The 21,777-nt window shown below is 34.8% G+C and overlaps 1 protein-coding gene across 1 annotated transcript in view; it reads right to left on the bottom strand.

Annotated features, from left to right (window-relative positions):
- Positions 1–21,777, bottom strand: part of EYS (eyes shut homolog) — a gene marked incomplete at both ends in the record, with an annotated part of 656,806 nt that overhangs the window by 518,458 nt on the left and 116,571 nt on the right. Inside the window, 4 exons of the mRNA XM_079532608.1 lie at positions 9,272–9,385; positions 11,403–11,516; positions 12,525–12,638; positions 14,186–14,308. Of these exons, the coding sequence (XP_079388734.1) occupies positions 9,272–9,385; positions 11,403–11,516; positions 12,525–12,638; positions 14,186–14,308 (465 nt within the window). The remainder of the gene's footprint in view (positions 1–9,271; positions 9,386–11,402; positions 11,517–12,524; positions 12,639–14,185; positions 14,309–21,777) is intronic.

Genomic DNA, 21,777 nt, shown 5'->3' with positions numbered 1-21,777 from the left:
CAACTCATGAATAATTTATTTGGAAAACACTTTTATTTTGTTTAATAATGAGAAGCATATTGCATGATCAGAAATATAATTCTACTAGTTCTAATCAATTATCTCTCCTACAGCATTTGCTTGTAATATTTTCACAGTGGATACTAAATATCATAAGTGAAATCTGAAAATAGGTGATTTCTTCCTGAATAATACCTTGATTTGTTAAAGCCATTATTAAAGTAAATATATATATATATATAAATGATGTAATAAATAAATGACCTGTCATAAGTTTCCATTTTCTTATGTAAAACGATTGATGTTTGTTATTATTTGCTCAGCATAAATTTGTGCATGAAATGTTCTGATGTGTACTACAGATTTCTCTTATAATCAAAAATGGCATCTCTTCAGTGCTGCTATTCTTTCGGAAAAATAATTTAATAAAAAAGCCATTTGCTACAAACATTTTAAGGAATTAAATCTGACAACAGCTTTCAAAGTCAGCATTTCACAGTAAAAGTAGGAGAGGAATCAATGACAAAATATATCTGATTGCAAACTGCTGGCATGATTATGAGAATATAGTGAAAATAAACTAACTGTGGCTAGTTCTGGATCAAGAAGAGTGTCACTTGAGGACCAATGTCTTAAATAATATTAACTGATCTAGTACTATTGTGATATATGTACTCACGAGGACAGGAAGCTTTGAGGACAGATGAAATGGCATCATGGTCCATGTGGAGGCATGGACAAGAGGTGATGAACCAGCCAGGAAGTATCACCTACCCTTGGGCATCAGATGAAGGTCAGAAGAGGTAGATGCACTGTGAAACTATGAACTGTCAATATCCCAGATCTACTAGTAAGACTCATTCCAAATTCATGGGCAATTTAATGGTATTCCCAACATCATTCTTTTGAAAGCATTTTAATCTACAAAATAATTTGATCACATCAGAGAAATCTGTATTGTTGATTTCATCAACCTTCTACAGTCCCCATCACAAGAGGCCTTCATTAACATATCATAGAATAATGGAAGACTCAGGAACTGTAACAAGCAATCAGTTAAGTGCTTAAATTTTGAGGTCTTGGAACATCTAAAGAATAAATGTCTCAAAAAACAAAGATTAAACTGTCTCTATAAGTGTACAAAATTGTCTTTTTCTGTAACTTCGAAAAGTTCACAGATATCTCTGAGAAGCCTGCAATTATTTTATCAACTAGCTGCTTAGTTTCATCTGCCTTGTGGCATAAGAAAACAATGCAATATATCTACATAAACAAAATCTAAAGTACTCTGGAATATGATAGGAAGAAAAAAATAACTGCAGAAGCATGCATGTATTGGTATTACTCAAAACTAAGCCAAGTATTACTCTAACACTTTATAAATACAGCATCTTTTCTTTCAGTTCAAATTTACAGGAATTCCTTATTTTCAGTGGAATGCAAATTATAATTTACGTGAAGAGCTTTGTGATTCTGCATATTTGAAAAATCTCTTTCAGTGATATCTGTACAAATTGAAAATCAACAGGTTTGTTATCATTTCTTTTTAAATGAAGAATATTCAGAAAGCAATACTTGGCACTTTCAAATAAAAGATATTTCCTTAATTTTATATAATAATGCACGCCATGCAACGGTGATGGAACAAAGAAAGGGACAGACCCACGTCACAAATTTCAAATGAAAATCACATGTTTATATTACCGCTCCATACCTGTATAAATTTCTGTAAAACCAGACAAAAAGAAAAGTTGAATGTATTATTTAGGTGCATTTTTTCATTAAAAATATTTAACTACTGTACAATGAAGATAAATTTATATGTATATTTGTGCAATTCAGATTTCGTTATAAAAATTATGCTTCACTCTTTCTGAAATAATGAAAAGAAAAATGCTACTAAGGAAAACAGTAGCAGTAGGTCCTAATAAATAATATGCAGTTCTTCTGTTGCTGTTTTCTTCTTCTATCTTTCTTTAATATATCAGAGCTCAACAGAAATTACTAATGTATGTGGACATACTGAAATGTGTACAGAAAGCTAGTATTAAACTCATTTTTTCCTCATGGCCTTGAACCTGTGGATATCATTTTTGCCTATATTGATTCTCACCTTTAGTTCAGGCAGACAGATCCTTCTGTGTTTTAAGATCCTGTTTTCATTTGCTTAAAATTTACCAGATTGGACAGGTATTATTTACAACATACACCAGGATTATTGTTTTCTTACTCTGATTTGCATGTTGGCAGATATCTCTACATCACAAGCAGACCTGCCATGTAGAAAAATAATGCTGCAAAGTTTTGTTTCACCAACCAAAACCAAACCAAAACAAAACTTGATGATCAACTTTTTCTGATAAAGAGAAATACCCTCATTATTTGTAGGGCCGCCAGAGAAAAAGGTTATCATATTTTAAACCTTTGAAAAACTGTGATTTCACATACTTTTGGGGGAGTAAGGGACAGATGCATAGAGATTTTCATTTGCAATAAATATACTTTGTATCATCTACATAACATAAATCTCCTCCCTGTCACCAAGGTACTTGTACAACATTCTCACAGCATAACTAATGAGATTCAAACCCCTGATCTGCTGTAGATGACTGGATTTAGAGAGGCAGTATTCCCAAAGTACTCGTGGCTGTAAAAGCTTAGAAAATATTTCTTGTGGATCAAGGTGCATCCCAAGGTGCAAAGTGAAAGTGGAGCTGAAATTACAGCACATACCTCACTGAATTTTTATGGGCAGATTTCTCATCTAGGTTTTTTTTGAGATGATTTTGGGTTTTTAGCACTGTACCAGAAGGTCATAGGTCTACTACAGGTCTTGTCACATCCGTCAGTGCTTTGTGGGTGCCTAACATACCCCGGACTGTCGAGATGGTACTTCAGTTGGTTAGGTTAAAAGTCTGCTCACTGACCTGCTTAGTTTTGGAGACAGAAACACCTGAATTTAGCCATTCAGACATTAATTTTTAGAAACAAGAGCAAGCTTGATAGAAATAACAGAAGTTCCGCAGATATTTCATATGGAAGCCAACAGCAATTCCAAGTCAACCTTTTTCTTTATCGCTTAGGGGGAATACTGATTTCCTAGACCACATACCATAAGCATGGATACACTGTTTCTCTATTATAAAAAGCTCCTACGTGACACAAAGCATCCTTCACAGCTCTCTGCACTCATTCTATTTTTTCCCTAAATGAAATTTTATTTGGCTGCTCAGCATCAAGAGAGTGGCAAAAACAGATATAAACTGATGTTGAACAGGAGATATTCTTCTGTGGTCTAACACATATATATGCCACCAGAAGCCACAAGTCTGCCTTTTAGCGTGGGTGTTGGCACAGCAGAGACTGAGATTTGGACTGTGAGTGCTGAAAAAGTAATTGCTCCATTATATCTACTTTAGTCCTTTGCCATCATGAGCACTTACATTTCTTACTTATTATCTGTTTTGTAATTAGCTGTTCCCATAATAGAGTGTCCTGTGCTGAAAACTCCATTATTAGTCTTGCTTTTCAACAGAGTTAAGCATTTTTTTTTCTGCTGAGTTGCCTTTCTCACTAGTTTACTTTCTTCTGCAACATGTTTAATGGCTAATTACCATTTTTGCTTTAATCTTAATTGCAACACATTTGGAGACATGTGTCATTAAGACTGCAACAAATAAGTACACATTTCCTCAGAACTGAATTTCAATTTTCCTCCACAATTACATGTATTTGATTTAAAAGGTCATACCTATTAGTAGCATTTAGACCAAACAAATACAGTGCATTTTTAAATGAGTCATGCAATCATTTAGATCAGAGGATAATTTTCCTTTCTCTCATTATTAAAAGCATGTTAATAAAGAGTTTCTTTGTTTGTTTTTAAGGAAAAGTAAAAGGAAATATTCATGTCTCCTACTGAAGGGCTATCACATATCAAATATACAATCTCAACCCAAAAGGGGCATTCTTTTTTTTTTTTTTCTTCCTTGCTGAGATTTTCTTGCAAATAGCAGTAGACAGGATTAGTAAATGGGTAACAGAAATGATGGTAAAGTAAATCCAAGCACAGAAAATGGAAGAAATTTGCAAAATGTAAGATCTGTTCTTAGCTTTCAATCCCAAGTAAAAATAAAGCAGCCTCATAGAACAGGTCCATGTCTCTCCTATACTGAGGACTCCACATCTAGATGCAGTACTCCAGGTGAGGTCTCACCAGTGCAGAGTAGAAGAGCAGGATCACCTCTCTTGACCTGCTGACCACCCTCCCTTTGATGCAGTCCACAATACAGTCGGCTTTCTGGGCTATGAAGGCACACTGGCTCATGTCCAGCTTGCCATCTACCAGTACTCCCTAGTTCATTTTTGCAGGGTGTGCTAAAATGTACTCCGTAAATCTGTGGAACTAGTTGTTCAAAGGATGTTTGAACACACTGCATGGCTCCTATAGAGCAAGAAAAACAGCCAGGGCACAAATACATCTAAATATGGAAGAAACAGCTAATGACTGCTGTGAAGCACCTAGAAGTACCTATAAGTAAACACGTAATACTAGATCAATTCATCAATGTAAGAATGAGACATCTACTACTTCACTGGACTGTTTCATCAAAAAGCAGGGAGTAAAAAAACTGTTTAGTAGCAGAGCATTTAAAAGTCACAGAATCACAGAATCACCCGGGTTGGAAGGGACCTCAAGGATCATGTAGTTCCAACCCCCCTGCCTAGCAGGGCCACCAAACATACACATTTAGATCAGATCAAAAGTCACCTCAACGTGGATATCTATGAACCTCATACAGCTGAGAAAGACTCAGCTAAAATCTGTGAACTAATGTGCCCTTCAGGCTTTAAGATACTTGAAGACTTCAAACTCATGAAAGCAAATAAAACTGCAGGAATTCAAAAAGATGTTTCTGATTTTGCTGGCACAGATGGAAGTGTATAACGGATATGTTTCATCCTTGTAACAAAATAAATAGCTTAAGACAAGAAAGGTACTTTGCTAAATGATAATGGAGACCAGCAAGAGACCATAAGATAAGGTAGCTTAGAGGCTTAGAAAAAAAAATTAGAAAAAACTTAGCATAAAAGAATTAGGAGTCTTTCTCTTTTTCATGGAAAAAGAAGGAGCTTGTTGATTTCATAATAAAATTATTAACTTCTGCTTCATACTACTTTGTATAAAATAAATTATTTCAGGTCCCTATTTAACATGCCTCCATATATGGATAATATATATACTTATATACAGATAAAGCGTAGCACTGAGTGCTACATAATTTCCTAATGGCACTATTCTTGAACTGTGTTTTTGAATTTTTAATGGAACAGAACAGTATTTCCATTCAGAGACATTGGTGCTTTTATTCTACCTTCCATGAAATTGTTAGTACTCCTAAATGAGCTACAGCCTCACATGTTTATCACACACTCTCTTCTGCAGCACTTAATATCAGTTCCACAATAACTGTGATTCCAGTAAAGAAATGCTACAATTGTAGAATCAATATCATAATAGAAAAGTTATTTTAACTCCTCTTTGGCTAGAATTCTATAATGGAATCAAGCTCATAAGAGAACGGAGAGCCCTTTTTAACACATAAATTACTGGGAAAGACTATCACTGAGAATTTATTGGCCAAAACTGTGGCTAAATATAGCTCTAAGCTGTCTGTCTCCTATTGCTGACATTACATTCTTTGACTTGTCCTGTACCCAGATCAAGTTAATTTTTCTTCCTGATCCCAGTTCCAATAATAGGGAAAGCTGCAGAAAACTAGCTGATCACATTCCTTTGTTTCTGAACAGCTAAACTTCTGAATATCCTTTGAAAAAATGTCCCATATAGATAACTATAAGTGTTGTATCTCAGATACGATATAAAATAGGTGGGAGAGGGAACATTTCCAAAATAGGAAAAGAACACTGTATAACAGTAGAAGTAAGTGGCTCGGTGGTAAATAGCCCTTCAGTGTTTAAGTATGAAGTATAATAGTAATTTGTACCATATAAAGTCAGTGAAAGAAACAAAGAACTGGAGTTAAAAAATTGGAGTATCATACTGAGATAATTAGAACATATTTGCAAGCATACACAGTATTTATGACAGATAGCAGAAACATATATAGATACTATTATATTTTTTTTGTCTGATCATAGATACAACACGTGCACAGTGAGTCTCAGTAACTACTGGGGTTTTCATGTGGACTGACATAAAAGTCTCTTCATTGATAAAGTAATCTGCTGTAAATTTTTTATTCTTTTATCAAATGTAGAGCTTCCTTGACAGCAAGGTCTAAAGCATTATGATATAAAATTATATAGACTTTGAATGACATTATTTCATACTTTATCAGTACAAAAGGTAAATCTATATCTTTAGAAAATAGAAACTCAATTTCATCCTCCACAGGACAAGAAATTTAGCTGAAATAGGGTGACAAGACTTCAAATACCATATTTAGTAATTAGAATATTATTAGGAGATGACAACAATGTTATGTTATATCTGGAATTCTAAATGCTTCTTAAGTTTTCTTTTGAGCTGTGCATAGATTGACTGCTAGTACTCTCAGGCAATGTTCAGTAGAACATTTGAAAAAAATGAAAGGTAGCAATTTCAGTTATAATAATTCCAATGAAGTATCTGAACATATAGGAAGACCAGTGATCTGCACTAGCTGTGGGGAAGTCCTCTATCTGGTAAAACTTAAGGAGATGAATGTATTTGTTTAGTCACTGTTAGCAACAATGGCAGAAGAAATACTTCTCCACTATTGACTTTATCGTGGAAATCAGGTTTTCCAAAACAGTTTGTGCCCACAGGAAAACATCACACACACATCTGGCTTGTAGAGTTATTTTACACAGCCAGGACCATCAGACATTTGAAGGAAAATCTAGATATGTACAACTGCTTAAGTATCATCGTGTTTAAAAAACGTAGACGTCTTCTAGTATTCTAGAAAAACCAGTGGATGAGCTAAAATATTTTGTCATAGTAGAACTACCCATGCTTTATAAAAGCACACAAAAATGCAGTAAAATTATTGTTTTTTCGCTGAATTATCATAATCATTTGGGATGAATGTAAGATTTATCAGAATATAAAGCATATATTCAAGGTATCAAAAAGTCAGTGAAACAAAAAAAATAAGAAGCAGCTGAGCTTGCCCTCCAAAGGATGGGAAATGAAAAAAAAGAAAAAAAAAAAAAAAGGATTTTAGCAAGAGGGAAAGAAAGGAGAGGAAACTATTTTTTTTAAGCCTTCTTGTCACAATAAACAAATTAGATTTTCCACACTAACCAAGGAAATAGTCAATCAGATAAATGTATACAAAACGATATGAGTAAGCTAAATCCATTTCTAGGTTAATCTGAAAGTCTACCTTTTCTGTGAGTGCACCTGAATGTCCAAATCATGCTCTGAATTCCTTAATTCTGTGTTCTACATATTAGAGGGTTGGTCTACACATTCTGGAGTGGTTTATGTTGGTTGTTTTTTTTTTTTTTTTTTTTTTTGTAGTGATGCACAGTCTGTAAGTCAGATTGTGTGACCAAAGAATCAAACCATTACAACATATTAGGGATATACAACTTCAATTTTTTTTCCCAAGAAATGGTGACATTCACAACATTGCATATATACTTTTCACTACACAAGAACTTCTATGAAAATATTCACAACTAAAACAGATATTCCTATATTACTTTTATGATGTCTTTACTTACTCAGTAAAATAATTCTGTAATAAGGTACACACAAAGCTATTTGTTACAATAACCAGAGTATTACCACACAACTTGAAAATAGAGTTTAGCCTCCCATTATTTATCTTGGGCTTCCTGTGAATCTGTTAAAGACTACACTTACATCCATCTAATACTAAATAAACAGATGGTAAGAGATTGTGGTAGTGTGCTCATATGAACCTTGCTTTTTACTTTTATTTATACCATCATGAACCTTGGTAGTGTCAGTTTAAGAATTTGATTTAAAGCAATGCCAAGTTAGCCTGTAAAGAACTCAGAAGTCTCAAAAATCCTTTATTTAAACAAGAATCCTTAGAACAAGATTTTAAGCGTTCTATACCAAGAGCTTTATGATTTCAGAGGATCTCAGTTAGTTACCATTTATGAATCTTTCCAGAGGAGTTAACCTTACCACTGAGAGCAATAGAAATTGCTAGCTTCTTGAAGGATGACTACAGAAATGCTGACTTTCTGAAATTTTAATAATTTATTTAAATATCTAAATGAGAATGAAAGTCTCCTGAAAATCTGGCTGCTTGTGAAACAACTACTTCCAAGACCAATATTTGCAACCTTGTGCTGGAAATGGTTTCACATTTTTCTGTGCAGGGCAAATTCTGAAACTGTGCTACTCATTTACTCGTTATCTTACTAGACTTTATTCAGCAGAACATAAATTAAAACCAATAAAAATGACAAACTAGATTTTGACCATTAACTAAAATAATAAGAACATTAGAGCTCCTTTTTTTCTTGTGAATGATGAGTTCAATGCAACTATCTTCCCCAAAGGGGAAAAACCCTGCTGTCTCAACATACAAGGAAAATTGACTTTTAATGATTATTCTGGAATCCTAAGTATGTATCATTATATTGAACGGCGGGAGGAAAAATGTGTTTATATTTAATTTATAAATCAACAAGCATCTTTAATGGAAATTATCACTTAAACTAGATTTGCGCAAAAACACTGCATGATTTATTGTCTCAAATTTTAGTACCAAATGTTTAAAATTAACCCCACAAAATTTCACTGATAAGGATCACGATAAAACTTACATTTTAAATGTATTTTCCTTAAAAGCATCAACATAAATAACCACACATGATTTATGGATTCCAAGATAACTATAAATAATTATCTGGGAATAGAAACATAATTTAGAAAATGCCACAAATCAAATTAGAGTGAACAATGTTTAGAACAAAACTGTTATGGTTGGTCATTGAGCGTATGCCTCTCATTTTGTAAATAATCTTGTTTTGTTAGCAAACTGATTTTATACTATTCATTTTGATAAATAAGTAAACAGTTCAAGTACATACATAAATAAAGTTTACTTCACATTACTCGCAGCCCAGGGTGCAACTGACTGGTCATTTTAAGAGTCTTGCCTGAGAAAATGAAAGACTAATAATGCTGTAGGAAGAGTGAAATGAGTTTAGACAATTGACAGAAATGCTTTCTATAGTTAATTACGTTTGCTTTCCCTTCTCCCTTGGTGTTCATTACCTTTAAATGGAGCCATACATTGGCAGAAGTAATTACCCGGTTGGTCAACACAGGTGGCTCCATTCTTACAGGGAAACGAAGCACACTCATCTATATCTGTTTCACATCTTGCACCTTTGAAAAGACAAAATATGTGAATGTTTAGTAAGACAATCAGGTTCCAAGTCATATTGCATATGCACCACAATAACTTCAAGCAGCTTTTGAGAAGCAGCAGATATAAATCAGCCCAACAAAGATCTTTCAATACAAATGTCAACATTCATTTAATTCTTATTGCCATAAATTTGTAAGAACTTATTTCTGAGTTGCTAAGTGGTAAGAAATCTTCCTAGAATGCAGACTAAATTATCTAGCAAAGCTAAGAACTTGGAGAAAGAAGATCTGCCTGGTGTAAGTGAAGATTGGGTTCAAGATGATCTAAAGAACATGGAGGGGCCATGGGATCTAATAAGATCTATCTATGTATTCTGAGGGAACTGGCAGATGAAGTTGCCAAGCCACGATCCATTATATTTGAAAGGTCATGTCAGTCTGAAAAAGGAGAAATAATACCAATTTTTGAGTATAGAAAACAGACGATGCAGGGAACTACAGACCAGACAGTCTCACCGCTGTGCCTGGCAGGATCATGGAACAGATCCTCCAGAAGGCCCTACTAAGGCACATGGAAAAGACAGATGATGTGATTAGTGGTAACCAACAAAACTTCACCAAGGACAAATCATGCCCAACAAATTTGGTGGCCTTTTTTATGGAGTTGAAGCATCAGTAGATAAAGGAAAATCAACTGACATCATCTACTTGGACTTGTGCAAAGTATTTGACACTGCCCCACATGATGTTCTGATTGCCAAATTGGAGAAAAATGGATTTGACGGATGGACGACTCACTGGATAAAGAATTGGCTGGATGGTTGCACTCAGAGAATTGTGGCCAATGTCTCAATGTCAAAGTGGAGACTGGTGATGCATGGCATTCTTCAAGGATCAGTACTGGGACCAGTGTTACTCAACATCTGTGCAGGCAATGTGGACAGTGGGACTGAGTGCATCCTCATCAAGTTTGCAGATGACCAAGCTGCTGACACCATAGAGGGAAGGGATGCCATTCCAAGGGACCCAAATAGACTTATATTGAGGGCCCAAGCAAACCTCATGAAGTTCAACAAGGGCCAAGTGCAAGCTCCTACACCTGGGTCAGGGCAACCCCAAGCACAAACACATATTGGGCAGAAAATGGTTTGAGGACAGCCCTGAGGAGGATGACTTCTGGGTGTCAGTTGATGAAAGATCCAACATGAGCTTGCAGCTCAGAAGGACAACTGTATCCCGGGTTGCATCAAGAGAAGTGTAACCAACAGGTCAAGGGAGGCAATTCTGCCCCTCTACTCTCCTTTTGTGAGATCCCACCTACAGTACTGCAGCCAGTTCAGTGGCACCCAACTCAAGAAGGAAATGGAGCTGTTGGAGTGGGACCAGAGAAGTATCAGAAATATCATATGAGGGCTGGAGCATCTCCCTCTACAACAACAGGCTGAGACACCTTGGGCTCATCAGCCTAGAGAAGAAAAAGCTCCAAGGGGACCTTATAGTGGCCTTCCAGAACCTGAAGGGGCCTACAAGAAAGCTGGGGAGGACCTTTTCATAAGGGCATATAGTGACGAGACAAGGCGAAATGATTTTAAACTGAGAGAGCGTAGATTTAGACTAGATATTAGGAAGAAATTCCTTACTGTCAAGGTGGTGAGACACTGGAACAGGTTGTCCAGAGAGGTTGTGATGCCTCCTCCTTGGAAACATTCAAGACCGGGCTGGATGAGGCATTGAGCAACCTGGTCTAGTGGGAGGTGTCCTTGCTTATAGCAGGGGGGGATTGATGATCACTTGATGATCTCAAAGGTCACTTACAACTCAAACATTATATGATTCAATACGACTGTAGCTGTGCAGTTTTGTTTACAGATGGAATCAAGTGTTCCAGTTTGCTATCATGGAAATGAAACATTAGGTCAGGGCAGATAAGGAGAAATGACAAGGAAAGAAAAGTAAATTAGTAAATGATATCTTAATGCATGCTTTTTAGAATACCTCTTCATAGAAAACATCATTTACTACTAACCGGACTCACCAGTAAAGCCAGATAGACAGACACATTCATAGCCACCAACAAGGTCTGAACACGTGGCATTATGAAGACATGGAGAAGAGTGACATTCATTTATATTTGTTTCACAAGTTGTGCCTATAAAGACAGTCAGTCAAATAGAGAAGTTACAGTATAGCACATATTTGTGTACCAACATTTTAACAGAATATAACTCATTAAAATATAACTTATAAATTATTATTAATTCAGTACAGAAGTATAGAAAACAAGTTACATTAGATTAATAGACTGCATTGCAATGACATGAGAGGAAGTCTTCTATATGGAAGTACAGCATATACAAAATGAAAAAAGAAATCTGACAAAGAGAAGAACACTATTTACTCCAGACTAGATTATAGCTAACACAACCACATAGCTTCTCAGAGTATAGAAATATTAGCGACAGACTTTGTAAGTGGACTGTTTTGTTGTTTTTTAATCATTTGAAGAACAAGTGAAAAATAATAGCAAATTACAAGGTTTGGTAGGTTTGAAAATTTTTTATTAAAAAAAATTAAAATCAAGCTTTAGTTATTTTGAATATCACTAATTGTACAGACATAGTAGATTATCATGTGATATTTGAATTGCATAATACTTTATTTCAGCAATTAAAAATCTGTGAATTTTTTTTTAATGAAGCACTAGAAAGAAAATGGATGCACTTTAAATTCCTAACCTGAGCTCAAAGTAAGGATTAACTGCACATAGCACTGCATTCATTTATCAGAGTTGATTACATTTCTCCCATGAATTGTACCAGTATGCCAAGAACAAAACAATCTTTTTTGTCTGATTCTATTTAATAACCTGTCAGCAGTTTAAAAAGCTTACAGAAAACAGCATAGACTTTTTGTAAAATTTCACTGAAGCCACCTGATTTTCATCAGCATGGGAACCAGCCAGCAGAAAACACCCACTTTCACACAGTCATTAGAAGAAAGTAGATAACTTTAGTTAAGACGTACTCACACTGAATTTACTTGCTTGGAACTTCAGATGACACTTACAAGTACATAGGTATCCAATCTGACATGCTAAAAAATTCTGCGTAAAACTCAAATAGATTTGTGAAGTTATATTTCTGTGTCTTTTTAATACCTTTAAATCCATCCTGACAGATGCAACTGAAGCTGTTCAGATGATCAATGCAAGTGGCTCCACTGTGACAAGGGTCACTAAGACACTCATCCACCTCAATCTCGCAGTTATTACCTGGAAACAAGTGAAGGAATCACTTCATTCAGAACGTGCCACTCGTGAGCTACTGGTTGCAATAGGAACAACAAAATGAAGTAATTGAGGAAAGATTTGCAATCTTTTATCAGTTATCCAATAACTACCCTCAACAAATTTATTTATTGATTTAAGGCAAAGGTGAAATGTATATTCAATATGCAATGCTCATCAAAGATCTCGTATTTTGAAGGAAATACAGTTCTGAGTTTTACTGAAACATCATGAAAGTATGGTTTGTTAAACCAAATATCACCATGGGAAATATTCGGAAGTGTCTCTATTATAGCCAAAGATTTTCATTAACTTTTGTTTAAATTAGTATTCAAAAAAGTAGATACTTCTATGAATTTTTAAACATGTAGGAGAAAAGCTTATAGATGCTGATTTGTTGTTTAGAACTGATAAACCTAATATCGTCTCTGGCTTGCAAGGTACAAAAAGATCAGAAAGTATTTATTTGCATTTTGCATATGACATCCAAATGGATGATAATAGCAAAAATGTTCATTATTATTTCTGAGGTGTTTTTAGTACTTTGGACGTAGAAAAATATAAACTTAAAATAGTAATCTAATATTATGTAGATGTGAGTATAAGACTCCAAACAAATGTTTCAACAAAATAAGACCTCATCAAGAATAAGTAACATCAAACAATTTTATGTTTTGATAATAACAATAAACAAACCACAGCTGTAAGATTTCATTATGCTATAGACAATAGTCTTGCTGTTATTAAATTACAGGTTGTTTAGTCTAAGTGGATGCCTACATTAGGATGCAGAGCAACAATTTGAGAGGCAAGGTGGTCATAAACAAATCTCTGAGATCTGAATCCCTCTGTCTTCCTGCATCCTCCTTGACTATAGAGACTAGAATCAGACTTGTTTTGATTTACAAGCCAAATCAAAGTCTGGGCTCTTAGATAGGATAGATCTAGACCACAGACTTGACCTGCTGCCCAGCAAACCCCTAGTGCACTCAATTATAATATCAACCAAGCCATCAGAATGATGAGAGTCTTTATCTAGGAAAATGCTGTTTATTGTTTCAGTTGACACTGCAATCTTGATTTATAATGACAGCACAATGACATCTCCAAAGTAATTTTAATCTAATCATATCCAGTCCTAATGACAATGGCCTGTGGGATAGATTTCAGCATGAGTAGTTAAGTCTGTCTAGGAACTTGAGGGTAGAGTTGGCAGTTCAAGTCCTTATTACTACAGCTTTACTGCCACAGGAAGTACAAGCAGATAAATTAAAGCCAACTTCCATATGGCTACAGGAGCTACAATCCTATCTGTGTGAGACAGACATCCTGTTAAAAATAGTATAAAATAAGAATTGCTGAAGTGGAAGTAGTCCCTTGTAGTCAGTGATTTTACAACTGAATACTCATATGCTGGAAAACAGAAACTGCTTCTGCCTGAATCAGAAACACCATTAAATTGTACTATCATGATTTTCCGTGCTTTTAGGACTGACTTAATTAGATGTTACATAATTTTCTGTTGAACCCACCTATAAAACCAGGTGCACAAAAACAAACATAGCTGTCAGACATGTCTTTGCAGATGCTGGAGGCCCCACATGGTTGTGAGAGGCAAGCAGCAACATCCACTTCACAAAACTGACCAGTAAAACCTGATGAAAAATAGAGAAAACAAAGAAATACATATTTTGTTATGACAATTACTCTGAGAAAACAAGTGAGACATCAGTTCTGCTAAGTACCTTTAAATTCTTATTTAGAAAAGAGTAAAATATTCCACTTACTTTGAAAACTTTTTTCATATACAAATCACCTTTAAATGAAACAAAAGAACTGTAGGATGAAGACATACTTGAAGCAAGAGAATTTGATAATACATATATTTTAATAAATAATAATAATAAATAATAAATATAATAATGCCATTATTTTAATTCATTATAATATAATGATAATATAATAATAATAAATCTAATTATGTGAAACACTTAGCACCCTTTTTTCCTGTTGAGGGTCACATACACACAATTTACAAATATATTCAAAGATAAAACCTGAATATAAATTTTACATTCAAGATACTGGCACACTGACAATGGCATCAGTTTCTGTAGCCATCTTGCAGGAAGAAAATCATGTGGTTCACAGATAACTCCGTCTTTACTTTAGAACACAATATTGCAAGTTAATATTGTTTCACTGAAAAATATTTTCAAATTTACTAAATAATTTTGAATTAATTGATATAAAGCAATAAAAAAAATCAAGTACTGTGTGTGGAGATAGGATCCAAGTAATGAATTCCAAATGCCAAATTTCAAACATCAGATACTTCTGTTGTAACAACTGTTAAGAAAAATCTGTGAAAGTAAAAGTTTGAAGTTCTCTGCCTGCTTATTAATAGAGCACTGGAACGGTTTCTAAAGACCTCAACATTCTTGCAAAAGTAATATCTCAGTTAAGATCAAAGAAGTCTGGACCTATTTATTATAATGTAACAATTACAGCATGAAAAGCTACTGAAGACTTAAACCACAAATTTGGTTCAGTGAGGTAAATATCAATTTCAATGTTTTACAAGCTTGAATACCAAATCTGACTGAAGACTTGAACTTCACATTTCATTTTTGAAAAGATTTACGATTTAATGCCTTGCTTCAGTAGTGCAGATATTGCCATAAAAGTCTAGTGTGCCAGCAAGTTGCTCAGTATCTGACTTTGAGTTCCTTAACATTCTGTACATCAATAAGAAAGAGAGAAAACCTTTGGTCAAAGACACGAGAAATCAAATCTGTATTCCTACCATGTACAGCAAGAGTTCCAAAATCTAAAAAGAAGCCTAATAAATTAAATTTTAATAAGTGCAGATGCTGCATTAGTAGATCACTACAAAAATGTAGAAGTTCAGTCCTACTTAAGCCTAGTTTAGCATATTCTTCAAATCAAAGGAAATGTAAACCATGTCCTTAGGGCACTACTGAAGAGCTCCTGATCTGGAAATGTTTTTAGTTTTGAACAGCTGGTTAGATGAGGTAAGACAGCAACTTCTGACCAACAGAAACATACTGAGCTGTAGAAATCCTGGCTTGTAAAATAAGCCTTTGAGGCATGAATACAAGACAATGCATATTAAAACTGCCCTGCACATGCAGTCACTTTGGTTTTTAAATCAGTAGATGCAGAAAGGTGTCTTCAAGCTATGTTTCTACTCCATCCAAAACACCAGCTGTGCAATGTTCTCACACAGCTGAAATCTTCCTCCCTGTTGATTGTTATTAAAAATTTAAGCATGTATCTCATTTTTGCCTTTGTAAATAGATGTTAACATCTGCTTATTGAGGTACTACATAAAGCATAAAAATTAAGATGAAGTAAAATCAAAACATTATCAATAATGATAACTACTATGCACAGACAAATGTATCACTGTTGTATGTGATTAAGTGAGGTCATCAAAGTGGAGACACCATGCAGAAAAGTCAGTATGCTTTTACTTCAGAAACTAAAAATAAATAAGAATAATTCTAAAGATTTGAAAGAAGAACCATGACCCATGAATGCTTTTATTTCTGTGTTTTCAATCTACTGCTAGCATTGCAGCATTGAGAAATGTATCTCTCACTGTCACTGTTCAGAGAGAAAAAAAGCAAGGGGCAATGGTTTTAGGGACAAATTTTAATATTCAAAATCTATTTTTGCATAAAGTATCTCAGCAAACAAATTTAGAAGCAGTACTTAAGAATATATTATTGCCTATCAAATAAGTCTATTTCTTTCCCACAGGGTCTAAAATGATATTTCATTAATTTAGACAGTGGAAACATGACAGTCAAGTATTTAAAATCATTCTTTCAGATATGCTGCATTTATATTCTTAAGACCTCTCTTTTAGGCTAACCTAAATTCCTCATGACAAAAGAGATTTTTACCAGTCAGACTATGACACTTAAACTCTCCAGGGAGATCACTGCCTTGTGATCCATTCTGACATAGCCCAGCCACACAGTGATTTATGAGAATTTCACTACATGGCTCCTTATATTCTAGATGGCAGGTACATCTGAAGCTATTAGGTGGAACCTTACATTAAGGGTTATTGTCAGGGCCAGCAGGATCTGATGTGCATTCATTCACTCCTATTGAACAAGTATTACTTCTGGGGATATAGTTATATGGTTACTGCTAAAATTACAGTGGAGAAAAACTTAAGCAGACTGTCAGGGACAAATGTCAGAATTTGTTTAAGTAATTTAAAACCCAAACAACATTTTCACTATCATAAAGATACTTGCATGCTAATGGGTTGCTAATTTCTCCTTAATTGCTCTGGATATTAATAACATGCAAGCTTTTTTTTTTTTTTTTTTTTTTTTTGGGGGGGGGGGGGGGGAACATTAGAAATGATTGCTACTATTTCTGTCATCTAATATCTATCATACTTTGTTAGACTTTCAAATATGAAAAATGGTACACGCTACAAAAAATTACACACCGCAAAATGTATCCAGTGGATAAGAGCCTAAGCAAACAAAACAGGAAAGTAATGATAACAAGGAAAAATCACTTCTGGATGTGGAGCAGGAAAAAAAAAGCTGCCATTACCTCACAAAATGTAACAGGAAAGTACTGTGTTGTAATCATCTGCTCTAATAAATACATGTTATTGTGTTGAAGTAACCACTCACTGCTATAAAAGACACAGTGTAACGTGCAATTTTCTCTGCTGTATCTCTCTCGCCTATGATTTCTGGAACTCAGACATCAAAATCCACAAAATAATTCTCAGCAAAGACATTGAGAAATTCAGTTCAGATTCAGTAACTTAACAGAACTACTATACAGAAGTTTTAAAAGCATCACATTCCAAAATTAAAGAGATTGAGAAATGATGATGCTGCGACCAAGAAGTCTTCTGTGTTCTCTGAAAACTGCTCATTTTCACCGCCAGACCGCATGATCTTACAATGGCTGCAGTCTGAGAAATGGTACTCTGTTCCTGTGAGAAGTTCAGGTGTCATTTAATCATAGAAAGGTTTGGATTGAAAGGAACCTTGAAGATTATCTAATTCCAACTCCCCTCCTGTGGTCCTGTCTAGCCTGATTTCCCGGACTAACTCAGGGGACACATCAAAATGGTGTTTACGTACACACCATCTGAACAAGTTGAAACACTGTAAGAGTGTGTTAGTAAGAGTATTTAGGTGTTTGTACATCAGTTTTTTGCCTAAGTATTCAATTCCTGGAATAAATAGATGAATATTCTAAGGAATAATTATTTCAACAGATTTACAGTTTTATAGAACTCAAGTCTGAATGGAAGCTTTTCAACTATTTTAAATCTCTTGACAGAGTTTCTCATCTAAATGGTCAGTTAAAGAATAAATGTCCTAGGCCAAAAGTCAGCTTTTATCTCATCACATCAGTATTTTCAGATGAAATAACACTGAATTGTATAATACTCCTCAAAAATTCTCCCATGCATCTGAAAAGTCCACGTTAGCTTACCTTGAATTTTATACAATTTTCAAATAAATAAATAATAGGTAAATAAATAAAAAATTCTACAGCACCAAGACATCTGCATTATTTAAGATCAATTTAATCTGGAGAGGAATCTTAAAAAGCACTCCACCTTCCAATCACCATTCACTCCCTTTGGCATCAACAAATACACGTACATTTCAAGACATCACTGTTCTGCCCCAGTGAGAGTAGGCTGTTTACCATAAACACTAATGAGACAATGATGGCAAGATATCTGTCACAAGTAACAATAGCAGATTCTATTTAGGCAACAGATCATCCCTTATTTTTGTGATGACCTTGCCATAAGAATGTGATGAAGTTAAGCTTTTTCAGCCTAAAACAATTGGGATGAAGGTAATTCCCAGTGGTCTGTTTTCTCTTCAAGGCTTTTACTCAGCAACTACACTTGTCCAATTTGCCCTGGTCACCTCTGTCTTGGGCAGAAATTCTTAGTGCAGGCTCAGTAATTTCCCTTGAGTGGATGTGCTTGCAGGTGCAGCTTGGCCACAGAGATTTGTCCTCACCTACACACACTGCAGTCATGCAGTTGTACAGGGCATTATTATTTCATTTTTTACAAGCATTCTATTATGGAATCATGCTGAAACTGCAGGCAAATTTAAATTATGTGGACATGTATATAAGTTATCTGGTATATTTCACAAATTAGCAGTTTAACAAATTAAACTTTCTTTTGATTTCTCTAACAGTAACAAGGTGTTCTCTAACAATTTGATCCCTTATTATTGAACACCAGTGCTTTTCTGAAACTATTCATTCACCACTGAAATGAGGCACTATAGAACCACAGAATCATTAAGGTCAGAAAAGACCATTATGAAAAATAATGAGATTTCCTGTGCTTCATGACCAAAATCAGAGTAACTACAGCTCCATACCAGAGCCTCAAACCCTCTAGAAAAATAATTAGTAGGATATAGAAGATGGGTAGTGCCTTGCAATGCACAGATTACAACAGGCATGTTGTATGGCAGGTACACATCTTAACACTGTATTTTAACTGACTGTTCTATTCTAAGTTTAGTTTAATTTTTTTTTAATGAACTTTCATTATGTATGTAGGCAAAATTCAAATTTCAAAATGAAATTTTTAAATTGGCTACAACAAGATACAACATATTTACAACAAAAGTGGGGCACTCAAGCAGGACAGAGCAACTGCCACAAGGACTAAGGGCAGCCACAGCATGGGCTGGGTCAGGCCACAAGCAACCCTGGATATGCCTGATGTACAAGACTCTTTTAAAAGATGGGACTTCATAAACTGCTGCTAGTGATCTTTCAAATTTCTCTGTAGAACTGTGACCTTTCTGTCACTCTCTCTCTATTCTCTCCCCTGTCCACCATTTCTTTCTGTCAGTAAGGGCTAATGGGTGCATTCCTTACCTCTCTCTGAGCAGCCTGACGTGAATGACCATTTCTATTGCATTGGACAAGCTGGACCTTAAGCCATAAAACTTAATAAGAAAATGTAAGAGAACTATTGTTCTACAATATTTTTCTTTCAAAAACCCCTCAAGCCCAGTTAAAGGGACACAAAGGCCAAATACACTTTCCAGTACTCTAGGAACATTTTTGTTAGTTTCAGTAAAAGATGGATTAGACCTAGACAAAAAAAGGATTAAATAAGAAAAGAGATGAACTCTATACATCTTACAGAAACGCACCAGAAGACTTATAGGTATTATAACAGAAGTTTGATTACTTTAGCACAGCAGGCAATTCCAGTTTCTCTTTTATTTACACTAAGAAGTCACAGAATAAGTTTTTATTTTGACTGTGTTTTCTGCCTTGGATTGTGTCAAACTGTATCTTATCATTTTATAACACAGTGCATTGGAACACAACCTAATGCTATTTTACAACTGCAGAGTGACATAGAGACTGAAGAAAAGGAAGAACCTTATAAAATAATAGCACTTACTCATTTTATCATAAGGACTGCAAATTGTGTCTTCAGTTGGAAGAATGTCAAGATACACAGAGAAGATTACGTGTGTCACAGTATCATATCATAACCATAGAATCATAAAATGGCTTGGGTTGAAAGGGACCTCAAGGATCTTCAAACTCCACTCCCCCCCCCCCTCCACATGAAGGGGCACCAACCTCCCCATTTAATACTAGATCAGGCTGCCCAGGGTCCCATCCAACCTGGCTTTGAACACTTCCAGGGACAGGCCATTCACAACATCTCTGGGCAGCCTGTTCCAGCACCTCATCATTCTCATAGTAAATAACTTAATACGTATCTTATTTCTTATTATCAATAGATAATGTATTGCCCTTCCATAGCCTACCACTTCCAACATACATGTAAAGCCTCAAACATCTATACATTTCTTTGTGCATAAGAAAAACATTAAAACTAAGAGGTACTTTCTTTTGCATCTAGTGATGCATCTGCTGTATTTAACACCCATTCTCTATTGATAATCTTTCACCTTAATGTATATGCCATCAAAAACTCTCTCAACTGTATATTGAGCTAGTCTTTCGCGTTATTATTGTTTGTTTGTTTTTCTTTTTTAAAGAATAGGAAATGTTTCCAGTGAAAAGAATTAAAATCTAATGAATGAACATCATACCTTCATTATCCTAATAGAATACATCATCAATTCAAAATAGTGCTTCCTTAAAGCCTGTAATGGAGACTGACAGATTTCTTTTTTTTGGTCTCAGTGCGTACTCAAAGATTATATTTATTTGACATATATATATAATTTCCAGCTTCTTAGTATTTTTAGAAATATACACCCACGAATTTCAATTGAAACTCAGTATATGAACTGTTGTAATACAAAAGCAGTAATTGTGATATAAACACCAATAGTAATAATTTAAATATATTTTTTAACTTCTGGTAATTGCACAAAAATTATCTCAACGTTTCTGAAGTAAATAAATAAATAAATAAATAATTACTGACATATGAACCTCTCAGTGAAATCAGCACAAGCACTGGTCAGTGATGCTGTCCTCCATTAGTCGTACCTTGGAGGCACTGCTTGCCTCTCGGTATTCGCGTGTCAGGAATACAGGAGGATGAACTGCCCCCAACAGTGTGATTTGACACTCAATTAAACTGAGAACTCTCCAGTGCAATAAATTATGTTTGTTATAGAAGGTAAGTTGAGTGCCTTAATTTAAATTAGAATTGTTTCTGAAGTGCAATATAAAGTTTGGTACGCAACTCATGTGCAAGATTTTATTTAGAAGTAAAATTCAGGAAGACAAAAAGGCAAATAAAAACAAAAATGCATAAGCATGCTATCCATAACATCCACGATATTAAGGTAGGCAGACAAACAAAGTTTTGTGGTTGAACCACTTATTAAAATTTGTTAATAGAGCAACACTTTGGGAAGAGAAAAAGCACATAAAACCTTTAGTTCATATATTTTCTAATTTATCTGTTGTAACAATGAAAGAAATTGTAACCATAAGATACAAATATGAACCTTCATTTCTTATCAGATAACAATACAATACCAGAAAAGCTAGAAGAAAACCAAGAGTGTTTCTAGTGACAGATGAGTAGAGTAAAAAGTGGTAAGTGATTAAAGCAACAGCT

The sequence above is a fragment of the Tetrao urogallus genome (assembly GCF_951394365.1).
Source record: "Tetrao urogallus genome assembly, chromosome: 2".
NCBI classification, from domain to species: Eukaryota; Metazoa; Chordata; class Aves; order Galliformes; family Phasianidae; genus Tetrao; species Tetrao urogallus.
Note: the sequence above shows the minus strand (reverse complement) of the source record. Positions and strands in the feature narration are given on the sequence as shown.